Source organism: Lycorma delicatula, chromosome 9, assembly GCF_047948215.1.
Source record: "Lycorma delicatula isolate Av1 chromosome 9, ASM4794821v1, whole genome shotgun sequence".
Taxonomy (NCBI): domain Eukaryota; kingdom Metazoa; phylum Arthropoda; class Insecta; order Hemiptera; family Fulgoridae; genus Lycorma; species Lycorma delicatula.
This window is the reverse complement of record NC_134463.1, coordinates 37,902,979-37,917,557: the sequence shown is the minus strand read 5'-3', so window position 1 is coordinate 37,917,557 and position 14,579 is coordinate 37,902,979. Positions and strand designations below refer to the sequence as shown.

The following is a 14,579-nucleotide window of genomic DNA, read 5'->3' as shown; positions in this document are numbered from 1 at the left end:
ATACAACACAATAATCAGAAAAAAATTTAAATAAAAATTTCTTCCATTACCACTAAATTATGATATAATAACACTAAATAGATATATATTATACATATAATTAAACATACCGTATCAGCTCCAGTTAGATTGAGGCCAAGCCCTCCAACATGTGTGGTTAATAAAAGAACATCAATTGTGGGGTCGTTATTAAACTGTGTTACAACAGAATGTCTTAAACCAGGTGGTATTGAACCATCAAGCCGAAGGTAAGTGACACTAGGCATGTTCTTCCTAAAGAATAGAAAAAAATTTTACTAAACAAAAATATAATCAATAATGCACATCATATATACTATGACTATTTTTAATAACTGTTTGCAATTTTTCACCACAAATCAAAACTGTTTTATTCAGAGATAATAATAAGTTCTGGCAAATGCTCTTAAAAGTCTTCCATGCAGCTTTCGCTTCCTCATTTAATGTACTATTGAAGTTGTCATCTATAAATAAATCTGTAATCTGAAGTCCTACAAAGATTCCTTCTTTGAGTTTTGCTTCACTGATCTTTGAAAACTTATATTTTATGTCAGAAAATTCAAGCCCACTTTGATTCATTGCTTTCACAAAGTTTTTCATAAGCCCCAGCTTTATTGGAGTAGAGGTAAGTAAACTTTTTTGAATCAACAAGTAGTGCATTAACAACATTATTCTTTCCTAGAGTTAATGCTGTTAAGTTTGGAGGAAAACTAAGTTCTGAGCCACTCAGACTTGCAGGATATTTCAGCTATGGGGTCATCAACATAAGATGACTTTCAGTCTGGAGAAGACCACTATGATGCTCCTCAAAGGATGTTTGGCAGGTTCATGTTTCGATGGCTGGCCAGCTCATAAAATACGTTCAGGCTCAAAAGTACTTTGGGGTGTTTCTTGATGAGAAAATGCAATTCAAGAAGCACCTTGAATTGCACTATGTTATGGAGAAGGCCTGTAGTACATTCTTCAGTATTTGGTATGTGATCAATCCTGATTGGGGGTCTTAATTTTAAGACCACGAATATCCTGTATAAGGGCATCTGCGAGGCAATTATGTTATATGTGGTGCTTGTTTGGTTGGGTAGTTTAAGTTTAAAAGCTAACGGGACATATTATTGAGGGCTCAACGCCTTATACTTTTAACATTAGTCGGTGGCTACCGTATGATTTCATGGGAGGTGATTTTGGTGATGGTGGGCGTGAAACTGATAGACTTGCTTGTGTAAGAGCGTGTTATGTTGCAAGAACTTAGGTGAGTTAACTTCTGACAAAGTCTGGGAAATTGAATAACATGGTAATGCTTTGTGGCAGGCCAGATGGGATGGGATGGATATCTGTTTCCTGATATTAGTTTACAGGGAACCTCTTGGGTACAACTGAATAAGTACATGACAAAATATCTTTCTGGGACAGGCTGCAGATATTCAGCCTGGTGGACTCAGGAATGTGTCTGTAATGTAGACAATTGGACGACGTTCATCATGTTTGTTCAAAGTATGAGTTGATACTCATGGAAACCTGTCAGGTTGATATTACTGGGTCGGCGCTGGATCTACATGACAATTGGAGAAACCAGTCCAAATGGTTAATAGCTGAGAATTTTATACACTATTTGGCAAAAGAAAGGATTGCCTAGGAAATTTAGGGTGCTGCCTGGGCCTTCCCGTGTTCTTCTTTTACTTGTTTTGTAATTTGTTCATTTTTGTTGTTGGTTTGTTTTGTTGTAATTGTGTGTTGAACTCAGTCTTTTACCTTCAGGTAGGTAAAGGATTTCAGTTCCTTTCCATATTTTGTTTACTCAGTCCTGTTTGAGACTAATGTAACATGTGTTTTGTTTTTATTTTGCTGTTTTTTTTTTTAGGGGTAGTAGTATCTGATGGAAATGTCACATGTGGCATTCGCATCAGTGGCATCCTGACTCGGCAAAAGGCGCCTTTTGCCGAGGTTTTTGAAGATGACCTCTGGTAAAGCCCCTTATGGGCTCTGGAGGGAATGGAGGGGGGGTGGCAACCGCAACTGTCACATGGTGGGTGTCTTCCCCTATGGGGTCAGGATGTCTCACTCGCAAAGAAAACAACAATATCTGGTGAAACCAAGTTGAAGACCTAGCAACAGAGCAATTTCTTTCAAGTCACCAGAGATATTCCACTAAAATTCTTCACACTTTATTTTATCTAGTGGTAATGTAACTTTCATGTTACATGTTTGTAAGTTAATGTAATGTAAGTTCATGTTAATGTAAGTTTCATGTTAATGTAAGTTTGTTTCAGACCCATGGTGTAAGCTAGTGGCACTGATGGAAACTCATTTCCAATGTGCAAAAGTATGGCTTTCAGACTAGCTTTAGATGAATCAATAAACGAATGCCACCCCTCTGTTTTGTATTAATGACCAAATGATTCATTACAGACAAAACATTATTACAGAAAACGTGTCCATCTTCAAATACAAAAAAATTCTTGAAGTCATTATGCCTATTTATAAAAATATGTACTTTTATTTCATACTGGAGGAGTTTCCAACCATTCAATTGTGAGTCTAAAAGTTCTGCCTTCATTTTTGATAAATTCAGATCTTGTACAATGTCAATGAGGTCCCCTTGTGTTAGAAAATGTGGTTTACTCATATGAACATGATGGTTCATAGTTTGGATCAGCCTTACATCATCATTATCCTTGGCCAAATCTTCGTGCTGTTGATCATTGCTAAGTATGATATTTTCTGGTGGTTTAGACACAGGCAGTTCTTCACTATGAGCCACAGGCCTTATGGCAGATGGTAAAATGGGTATGAAATAGTGTGCTTTGATTTTGAACTAATGCCCACAACATTAGTCAGACAAAAATAGTTTATGTGCCGAGAACCCTATAACCAGCTTGTAAGGTATCTGACACAGGTAGCACAACAAATGTGAGGAGTCAACGTTTGTCTTGGTCACCAACTTTGCAGCCAAATTAAAGCTCATAAAATTTTTTGATGAGAGGAGTAAAACTATGTTTCTAAAATTTAAATGTTATCTCATCACAAATGCAACACAAGCTTTAGGCATTTTGCAAAATTACACAGTATACAAACACTACAAAATATATGCACTACATGTCTTGAATTTAAAAGATGAAATGTAAATTTAGAAAACATCATAACTGAGAAACGTTTACAGTCAACTATATTGTATCAGCACATATGCATAAAATATCTACAGGTATCACAGAACACTGAACACAGACTGGCTACGACTTGAACGAGTAACTCAGATAATTAAAAGAGATGTTGCTTGTAACATCACTTAGACAAACAATGATGACAGTCTATAAGAAAGCCATTTTCTGACTCATCTTAGAATTGCATCATCCAGCAGTTATGACTAATTATATTGTTCTATGCCATTGCAGACTTTCTTTCATAACAAACTATACTCATTACCATTTATAACCGTGGTTTTACTGACTACTTGTCGGTAGCATCTACTTGCCTTATCACCCCCACTATGTTCCAACTTTCCCATTCCATATGACCATGTACAAGTTACCACAAAAACATGGCAGTGTAAGTGTTTCTGTGACTGTGATTGTAGGAGTGCTTTCTTGTGTGTGCAGTCTATTGTTAAAAATTTCTGTACTTTCATCAGATTTACGAAGTCAGAGTAAGAACTTTGTGTATAATGTTTGTTTTACTTTTAACATTTAAAAACTCCCAGTAATGTTTTTTGTGAGTATTTTTCCAAAGCTCAACAAGCCACAGCAGATGGTTGTTGTGTCTCTCTCAGAACTGTTGAGCAAATTACTGCTGAGGGTAATAAGACCACTACCAAAAGGAAAGCTGATAACAAAACAAATGTGAATTCTTTTTCTTCTCCAAAGAAAAAACAACCACATAGTGATAGATCTGAATGATTTTGATAAGGATGTAATCCATAATACCATCCTTAAGTTCTATGACTGTGGGGAGTATCCTACCATTCACAAAGCAAAACATACGTTACAAGAGAAAATTTATCACTGTGGTAGCATGATGTCTTTACGGATAATTTTTAAGGAACTTGGATTTTCATTCAAAAATGTAATGATGGTAGAAAGTTTTTAATGGAAAGGCAAGATGTTATTTTATTATGGAAGGCATTCCTTAAAAAATGCATAAAATTTGAAATGAAAAAATCCATACCCTATTATTTATTTAGATGAATCTTGGGTAAATCAAAACCACTCAAAAGATATAATTGGCAAAATTTGTCAAGTGCAGGTGGCTTGAAGGTAAAGATTCCCATTTAATTTTATGTGATGCTGGATCAGCCAGGTATGGTTTTACTAATAATACAAAATTAATATTTCAATCGAAGAAATCTGGTGATTTCCATGACAAAATGAATGCAGTAGAAAAATAAACAATGAAGATTATTACTACTGCAAAGATGATGATTATGTTATTTAAATCAGATTATTTTCTCTAAGATATGTATTCAATTATTACAATATGAATTGTACACAAATTACACAGTGAGCAAAACATTGCTCATCGCAAACAGCCTGTTTGTGAAAGAGCATATATGTGTATAAACTGAGATCCTATAGCGGGGACTGTATGCTGCACGTGCAACCCGCCTATATTAATGGTAAAGTTTATAATCATTTTTAAATGCTTAATCAATACAATTTTTATATTCATTTATGTATTATAAATATATACTACCATAACATAATTGCATAATTTCCATAACATATATATAGCACTGAACAGGGTGTAACTTGAAAACTAAGGAGATTAATGAAAAATTCTGTTAACACTTTTAAGTTCAAGGGGAAAAATAGATATAGACATCACTTCTATTTGCTCTAAGAGAAAATTTTGTACACTAGTGTTATTATAAATGTTTTACGTTTAATAAAAAGTACTATATACTAATTAATTAAAAATAATTAATCAAATTATATAACTGATTACTTACTTAAAAAGATCATTTTCAACGATATCTAACATAGCCTTCAATTGACAAAATACAAGGGCTCTATGCTGATTGACGACAGGTTCCGTGTTACATCCGACAGTATCACAACCTATGCCACAATCTAACAACAATTGTCTAGAAAAAAAATTCAAATTAAATATAGACAAATCAAAAAGTAATTTTTCAAAATTACAATCTAGTTGTAGATAATGCATAAATTCTATTTACTTACGAGAAGGTGTACTGTAAATAATTATTTTTATAACAAAAAATATAAAGCAATTTATAAGCATTCTATAATTTATTGGGGAACAGTTGACCTTAAAATGTTTTAAGGTTTTTGTAGTTTTGACTCAATGTTTTTATGAGAGTGTGCTAATGTCCTTTTTCTCTAAAAAAAAATACTTTTTCTCTTTTTAAAATCATTAAGTGAATGTAATAAAAAAAAAAAAAAAAAAAAAATGGTAGAAATAGTTATTAAAAACTAAAAAAGAAAAAAATTACAAATAAAATTAAATAAATACAATTAACATTTTATATATACTGAAATTTTAAAATTGAATTCTTAGTTTTTATGAAGCAAATCTTGTATAAAAGATTCTAACTTCTTTTATCAAAAGTTGTGTAGGTAAATTTGATATAATTTAATTTAAGATTCTGTTACATTATACAAGATCTGCTTAACAAAGAAAACAAATTCAAATTAAAACAAAAAAAAAAATGGGATGGCACAGTGCTGTTAGCTACATGGTGATGCAGTAGTTTATTAGTAGTTCTCAAACTACACCAGTTCGTTGCCGTTTTAGATTTTCATTTTTATTTTATAGTAGCTTGAATAACATAATTTTAAATACACTTACTTCCAGACTGAAATTCAAACTTGAATCTTTTGGACGAAAGGCAGGCAATGGAAGACATATTTGGTGTCTATGACAATTTTGCAGGTGAAAAAGATGAAGCAAGAATGAAGAACAAGCTGTACATGTGTTAAATTTTATATGAATGGGGAAAACCTTTAGTAGAGATTTATGATGCTACAATATGACTATGGGGAAGTTGTATACAGTTTTATGAATACATTTCAAATTAGGCACTATGAAAACAGAAAACAATGCAAATCTGAATGCCCATCAACATCAACTTACTGAAAATAAGCATAATATAATTGAAAATAAGAATGCTATTATCAAAGAGAATTTTTAATAGCCAAATGAAATAGAAATCTGTTTGATTTGATCAAACTAAATTTTTCAATTGATTTGGCAAAGAAACTAAGCATGCATTTTGCATAAAATTCAAATTAAGCATAATTGCATCACAATCTTTGACCAACAGTTGAATCGTGTTGTCAGTCATGAGGTTTTTTTTTATTGGTAAAATGATAATTAAAACATTTTGTAAGATACCATAATAGGTGATTAGATAAGCATGTAGTTATGATGTGGAAAGCAAAGCAAAGTCTCTGCTACTAGCAGAGAAAATTACAACAGCCCCCAAAAATGCATGCCTAAATATTTCAAACATTAAGGACATGTTGATTTTCTTACTACATTAAAAGGGTATTGCTTATGACTTTAAGTCAGCAATTTATTGCTGTTGCATTATAAAAATACTCATGAATTATTCCTCTCAATATGTTCCTAGTGAATTGTGTGATGACTGCCATTTCTCAAAGCCCCAATCAACTTGGCTACTGTGTACTTTTTCTTAATTAAAGACTAAAAAAATCAACCTTAAAAAGTTTCATTCTCAAATAACCCGACTCCAGGAAGTGTTTCAATTAAAAAAAAAAAAAAATGTTTAGAGCAACAATAAATCATGCAGGGAAGTATTTTGAAGAAGCTAAATTAGATCAAACAAATATATTTAAATAAAGTTTGGTTTTTATATGGGTAGCTATTATGAGAAACTTCAAAACACAGTGAAAATAAGAATACACAAAAGAGTAAGAAAAAATCAATGTCTTACTTAAGTGCTGGCAATTTAGCAGCATGCTGTATATCGTTTAGACTAGAGTTCTGACTTGCTAACTGTTTATAAATCTTTTCATATTCTGGATGCTGACGTGATAGTACTAATTTTGGATGATTGCAAACATTCTGAAGATACCTTAATGCCTATTAAAAAATAAAAATAAAATATATTAATTTTTTTAAAAAATAAAACAATTATTCAAATTTTTTTTTTTTACAAAAATATACTCTGAATTTAAAACAATAACATTTTTTTACACACACCTGGAATATATGAGTGTTACTCTGGATATTGCTAGTGTTTTGTTGCTTTCCTAATGATTCAGTTAAGGACTGATGTGCTTGTGTATGCGTGAAATCTTCATATAGTTGTTCTTGTAATGGACTAAGATCACAGTAGTAATCCTGCAAACAATAAAAAATAATGAATTTTAAATCAATAATTATTCAATAATCAAATTTTTTAAGATTATGCTGTTCTATCTCTTTGTAATTTTTTAGTTTAAAACAAAATATTATTAATTGTAAGATATATGTAATTTCATAAAACATCCTCCTGTATTGATATATTCAATACTTAGAATGACAGAACCAGAACCCAATTTTTTGTTGTTGAGTAATTTCTGTCTTGGTAGTTTCACTATTTTAAATATTTTATACAAAAAGAGTTCATAAAGAATGGAAATGGTTTAATAACTTTTCAACAGTTAAATTATAAAAAATGAAAATTCCACAAATTCTCCTATCTTGAAACATCTTATTACTTACTTCCTTGTAAGAAGTAAAGGAGTATTGCGATTGTGAAAAATTTCAGTTTCAGATTTCAACAGAAATATCCATTTCTGGACTACTTTTGGTGTGATGTTTATATGTACGTATGTATCTCGCATAACTCAAAAATGATTAGCCGTAGGATGATGAAGTTTTGGATTTAGGACTGTTCTACTTGTGCACCTCGCTTTTGATTGCAATCGACTGGACCAAAAGTGTAAAAAAAACCCAAAATCCAAAAAAAAAAATGGATTTTGGACTTCTTCTTAACTGCAGTAATAAGTCCTCATTGAGTGCTTTTCAACGTTATATCATAAGCAGTATTTATTTTCACTAGTTCCAGAGTTATAGCCAAATCAAATTTTAATTAATGAATTATTTGGATCTTACAACTTCATCAATTCGAATCAGACTTCATTTCATTTTTCTTTTTAACTTAAATATATTGATTTTATTAATAACTAATTATTAACCTTCGATAGTAAATTTTTTTTAACAATAAACAATAATTCAATAAAGAAAAAAAAGAATATGAAAAAATATCAGAAGTTATTAATGAAATAAAATTTTATGTAATTTTTATTTAAAAAAATGTGAATATGTAATTTAATATGTGTACAAGGAAGTCACGTGGTGTCCACATCAGATTTTTTTTTTGTATGAGAACAGGAGGGCTAACTCAAAAATTTTAAATGTTTAAGGGTGGTATTGTGACACTTCGTTTTTAAGAACATTGAAAAAAAAATTATATAAAAAATCTTCAAGCTATAACAACCCTAACTAAAATGATGACCCTTTAAAATCTTTCATAGTTTAACATCAAAACTGATCAACAGTACCTCTTAAATAACTACTCAACAATGAAACACTAACAAATTTAATTTAGCAAATGTTACGTTACCTCAAAATGATTTATTTTCTGATCTGAGATCATCAGGTCCAATTTAATACCCTAACCAAAATGGGAATAGGACAACAGGATACTTTTTACAATCAATGGGGGTGTGGTATTAGCAATATTTTTTCAGGTAGGAACATCTGGTAAATTTCATTTTTACATGTTTAATTATTAAAAAGTTATTTAAGGGATCCTTAAATTATATAAGTATTTTTTTAAATTCCACTAGTATAAACCACCTCAAAAACTCAAAACCTGGAAACAACCTGTTTACACTAAAGAATAATAACAACTTGATCATGTCTTCATAGAAAAAAAACCACAGCAAATAATTCTACACTGTAGAAGTCCTCTGAGGAGTAGATACAACCTCAGATTACTACATAGTCAAAATTAAAATTAAATTCACTCCCCAAAGGAAGCAACAAAACCAAGCCCCTAAAACTAAAAGAAAAATAGACCCTACCTAATTAATCAAGAATGAAAATTATCAAAAAGCTATAAAAAAAAAAAAAACAAACTTTAAGGTCTACTCAACAACCTTAGACATATCGCACAAAATTGGCCCCTATAAAACCCCCAAAAAAGCATCAATGGTGGAACAGCAAATGTGACAAAACAGAAGAGACTAGACATCAAGCATGGATATTATGCATTGAACCCAAAAATGAGAAATATCCTTCCAAAATCTAGTAAAACAAAAAAGAAACCACCTGAACTCTAACGAAAATAAAAAGGCAACACCATGCAGAAATATTGAAATCAATAGAAGAATTCAACAAAATGCAGTCAAGAAACTACCAAAAAACCTTCAAAAACCAATTCCAAAAATACAAACCCTCAACCATACTAATGAAGGTTGAAAACCATAATATGGTCCATAACAATAAAGACAAAGTGGAAATCCTAGCTAAATATTTCAACAAACTTCGAAATTGCAAAGAACCGACAGAACTTCTAAACTTCAACATCTACACCCCAATAACAACACCACTGGAAAACATCTACCCTCCCACAATAAAAGAAGTCTACCAAACACTGGGTGAGATGAAGAATTATGAAGCAGCAGGAGAAGAACAGATCTTTGTAGAGATCTGGAAACATGCAAGAAGACCAGCAAAATCACCATTGATCAATAGCTTGTAAACATCTGGATTAAAGAATAACTATCAGAACACTGGATGGCAGACCTCATCTAACTGCTACACAAAAAAGAGGACAAAACAGATCCTAACAATTACAGGGGGAATCTTACTCCCAGACACAACATACAAAATTCTTTCAAGAATCATTCTCAACAGGATGTGTTTACAACTCAAGAAAGAACTAGGAGAATACTCAGGGAGGTTTCAGACCCTGGAGTAGCTGTCCAGATCAGATCATGAGTTTCAAGCTAATAATAGATTACAACAGGAACAAGAACAGAAACATGGTGATAACATTTGTAGATCTCAAGAAAGTTTAAGACTGCATCCACAGAGAATCCCTACTAAAAATTCCAAGACATCTCAGACTACATCACAAATTAATAAACAATATAAAACTGACTGTCACAAACACTAAGTCAAAAGTGAAATTCAGAGGCGAACTGTCAGAACCATTTGAGATCAAAACAGGACTGTGCTCTGGAGATGGTAATGAGGGAATGGCTCAAAAAATTCACCCCCAAAAATAAAAATAAGCCGAAAAATCAAAACAAACTGCTTTGTTTTCAATGATGACTTGGCCATGCTAGCAAACAACATTGACAAAGCTAAAACACAAGTACATCTACACTAAAAAATGTATATCCATAAATGTAAAAATAAGACACTACAACATAGTTATAAAACCAGAAACCACATATGCAGCACTCTTCCAGTTGAATGAACAATCAAAGACTGACAGACTTCAGGAAATCAAAATAAGGATTGGAAGAATCTGGATTAACAAAAAGTACCAGAAAAATGGGCAGCGGTGGATCGTGTCCAACAAAGTCGTGTAGAATCCATCACTGATACTATGTGTAAGAGGAGACTAGGATTCTTTAGACACATCATGAGGATGCAAAATTCAAGACTTCTGAAACAGTTGATACAATACAATTTTGACAAGAAGAACACCAAGACAGGATGCAAATAGGTCAGAGAAATAAGAGAGGATCTGAAGGAAATTCGCCTTATACCAGAAGACACAACCAACAAAATAAAATTAAACAAAAAAAATCAAGGACAAAAACACTCGTATAAGAAAGAAACTCACAACACTAACATTTTCATTACCAAAAAGGACATGGAGATCGAAATGTATGAAAAAGTACTGGGAGGATTGCAAGGCTTTACAGTCCATTCGAACAGACTTTAATAATGGGCTGACTAAAGTGATTCTTTGCGATCACAAAAGATGAAAAAAAAAACCACCTAGAATAGAACATTGAGATAAGACATATCTTATCTTAATTTTACCAGGAAAGTTCTTTTGCTGGAACCCACATCCTCAGTCATGATTGAAATATTTAATTAAACAACGTATTAAAAATATTAAAATAATGAAAATTGTCTATTAATTTATTATATGAGTGTTGTCATTTGTTGCAGTTTTTATAAGAATATCTCCCTCACACCAAAAATAAATAAAAGAATAAGATAAACAATCTTGTGGAATTTATAAAATTAAATGTGATGATTATGATTGTATTTACATAGCACCAAAAAAAATTCTTTAAAACTAGATTTCTTGAATATTATAGAAAATAAAAAAATTATAAATTAGGGTTATCTAATATGGCAGACCATCTGAAAAATAAAAAAATTCTATTTCTGATATTAACACAAATTTAGAAATTAATAAAGATGACATAAAATTAAAAGTATATTCTATATTTAAATACAAACAAAATTTCAATATGATAAACCATCAGTTGTTTGAGGGAGGTGGCTTTATAAAAACTGCAACAGATAGCAACACTCATTTAAATTAATACGCAATAATGGAATTATTTCTATCATGACTGAGGATACGGGATCCTGTGAAAGTACTTTCATGAAAAATTAAGGTAAGATATGTCTTATCTCAATATTCTGTACTAGGTGGTTTATTTAATAGAATTTAAATATATACATACATACATATTTTGCATGTCCATTTCAAAAGAATAAAAAAGAATGATTAATAATTCATGGCTATTATAAAAATCAGTTAAAATAAAAATGTAATAAAAACTAAAAATAAATGGCAATCAAAAAGACATTAGTAATAATTTTCATATTTTTAATAAATTTTATTTTTATAATCTCTGAATAAAACAGTTTTGATACATGGTGAAAAATTGTAAAGAGTTATTATTAAAGATAGTCACGGTATATATGTTTTATCTAAAAGTTGGTAGTAGTATGCAGAATTCACTGTACAATGTTCATGGATAAAATCAACATGCAAAAGTCCTTTGAAATAAAAAAATACTGTGGCCAGAACCTTTCCAGCTGACAGTCAAGTTTTGGATTTAATAGGTGAAGTTTCTTCTGTTTTTCGCCATTCCATATTTGCCTGTTTTGATTCTGGGGTGTAATGATGCACCCAAGTTTTATCACAGATCATGGTTTGATGCAAAAAAATTCTCCTTCAACTTGGTAACAACTGCTCGCACACCTCTAGCTGATAGAGCTTCTGACCTTTGGTGAGAATATGAATGACCCATCGTCTTGCCACTTTTTTAAATCTATGGTCACCAGTAATGATTGCCTGAGCATTGCTATAGCTTATTCCGATCTCAGAAGCAATTTCTGCAATTGTTAATCGACGGTCATCCTTGATAAGGCGATGAACCATGAGAACATTTTCAGGAGTAGCACTTGTCCTTGGGTGATGATAGTGACCTTCATTTTCAACTAGTTCTCGTCCTTCTGAAAACTTTTGGCTCAAGTGTATGATTGGCCAATCATACACTTGAGTCTTTTTAAATGTGTTTACCCTGACTGTGCCTGAAGTCTTCTCACAATTTTGGATGGTTTTAAACCCTTTGTTGCTGTGAGAAATTTAATAATACGTAGTAGCATAACACACGATGACACCTCCTGATCTGATATTATGATTCTGAATAGGAAAAAGTAGTGAGTTGGCTACTTTTTAAGTGGGATCCCCACCACACATCCCTACATACAACACTGAGAAGCCATGCCCCTCTCCATTAGCCATGCGTCAATGACAACAAAAATTTCAGTTTATATTTTATTCACCCTCGTATATGTGTAATTATGCATACTATAAGTCAAAAATAGAATTTTATTATTAATATTGAGATTTTTTCAGAATTTTAAATCTCAAGGGGATGGTGCTGTATCATTAAGTAACAGAAATTTACTGTATATAGTACTATACAGGAATCACTGACAGCTAGATATAAATGATGATGGAGATCTTATTCCTAATTTAGGTATAATAAACTTTATTAATATGTTATTATGTTTGCAAAAAAATATAATAATTAAATACATTAAAAAAAAGAATATATGTACAGTATAAACCAATTAATTCAGATTAATCCAAGCCAACAGCAATAATTTCTAATAATAATTTTAATGAAAAAAAAAAAAAGAACTGAAATATAAAATCATTCTAGTGAGTGTTAAATACAAAGTTTAATTATTAAAAGCCAGTATTTTGGCTAAATATGTAAAGTTTTATCAAAGAGTAGATTATCTGAGAATGGTTGTTACTTCTCTGTAACTGTTAAAATGTTGTACTTGTATCCAAATTGGATACATACAAAATATTGCAATGTGATTTCTAATACAGTATCACTATCATTTTATATTTTTACTACTGAGTACCTTTGTTTTGTTGTATTGTTATGTTTTAATATCACCCTTCATATTTGTTGGCCTTATTTGAGCATGAATACATATCTATTTATTAATTTTCATAGTCAGTATTTATAAACATAAATTCTTAAAAGTAAAATTTTTATACCTGAGTAATTTTTGGTGGAAGATCATTTAGTACATCCTCTTTCATTCGTCTTAAAACAAATGGAAGAACTTGTCTATGAAGAGCTTCCATTGCCAACACACCTTTACAACAAATAACAAAAATAATAAATCTAAGTTATTTATTTTTTTTACATTTTGAACATATTATGAACACATATTTTAATGAAAAATAAGATAAAAAAACTAAACCAATGCAGGAATCCATGACCAACAAATTTGTAAGCCAGCATGCTAAAGTAATATATATTTATTTATATCTGGGTAATTTGGAAAATTCTTGGTCTGATGCAGAGATGGGGTAAGAATGATTGATCAAATTACTATGAAATTTGTCAGATATGATCCTTTAGATGGCATATTGTGAAATTTCAGATGTGTGCATTTAATTGCTTGCTTGTGGCAATCGAATAAAACAAACAAGTTTTGACATTTTTTGAAAAATGAATAAAATTGAAGTTCAAGCTGTTATGCATTACTTTGTTTTATAAGGTTTAACCCTGATGGGCATAAAAAAAGGGTCAGATTACACTTTAAAGGATTCTACTCTTTTGTTTTCAATGGTGCAAAAGTGTACAGCTGAATTTAAATGTGGTCATACATCCACGTAAGATGGCGATTGCTTGGGATGACCAAAATTCGCTGACTGATGAAATTTCACAAAAATTCACAATTCCATATTAGATTGCTGACTTAACATATGTGAGCTTGTTAACATTGGAAAAATTTCAATAGATCGTGTCCACTATAATTACACGATGTTTTGGGTATGAAAAGGCTTTCCACTTGACTGGTGCCCATTTGTTAACATGTTTCAAGGGTGTTTAGGCTTATTTAAACGTGATTCAGCTGAATTTTTTGACATTTTATAACAGTAGATAAAACATGAATTTACCATTGCATGTCAGAGACTAGATAGAGTAGATAAGTAAAAGTGTGCCAAAGAAAGTAAAAGTGGTTCAATCTCCAGAAAAAATCATGATTACGTTTTTCATGGTGTGGTGCTTATAGTCTAG

General features: G+C 31.2%; 1 protein-coding gene across 5 annotated transcripts in view; it reads right to left on the bottom strand.

Moving 5' to 3' along the window:
- Positions 1-14,579, bottom strand: part of LOC142330599 (TATA-binding protein-associated factor 172-like) — a 143,925-nt gene that overhangs the window by 10,202 nt on the left and 119,144 nt on the right. For all 5 annotated transcript variants that reach the window (XM_075375991.1, XM_075375994.1, XM_075375993.1 and 2 more), the window contains 5 exons: positions 13,547-13,647; positions 7,195-7,335; positions 6,926-7,074; positions 4,958-5,092; positions 111-273 (listed from right to left, as the gene is read on the bottom strand). In XM_075375991.1, coding sequence (XP_075232106.1) covers positions 111-273; positions 4,958-5,092; positions 6,926-7,074; positions 7,195-7,335; positions 13,547-13,647 — 689 coding nt within the window. The remainder of the gene's footprint in view (positions 1-110; positions 274-4,957; positions 5,093-6,925; positions 7,075-7,194; positions 7,336-13,546; positions 13,648-14,579) is intronic.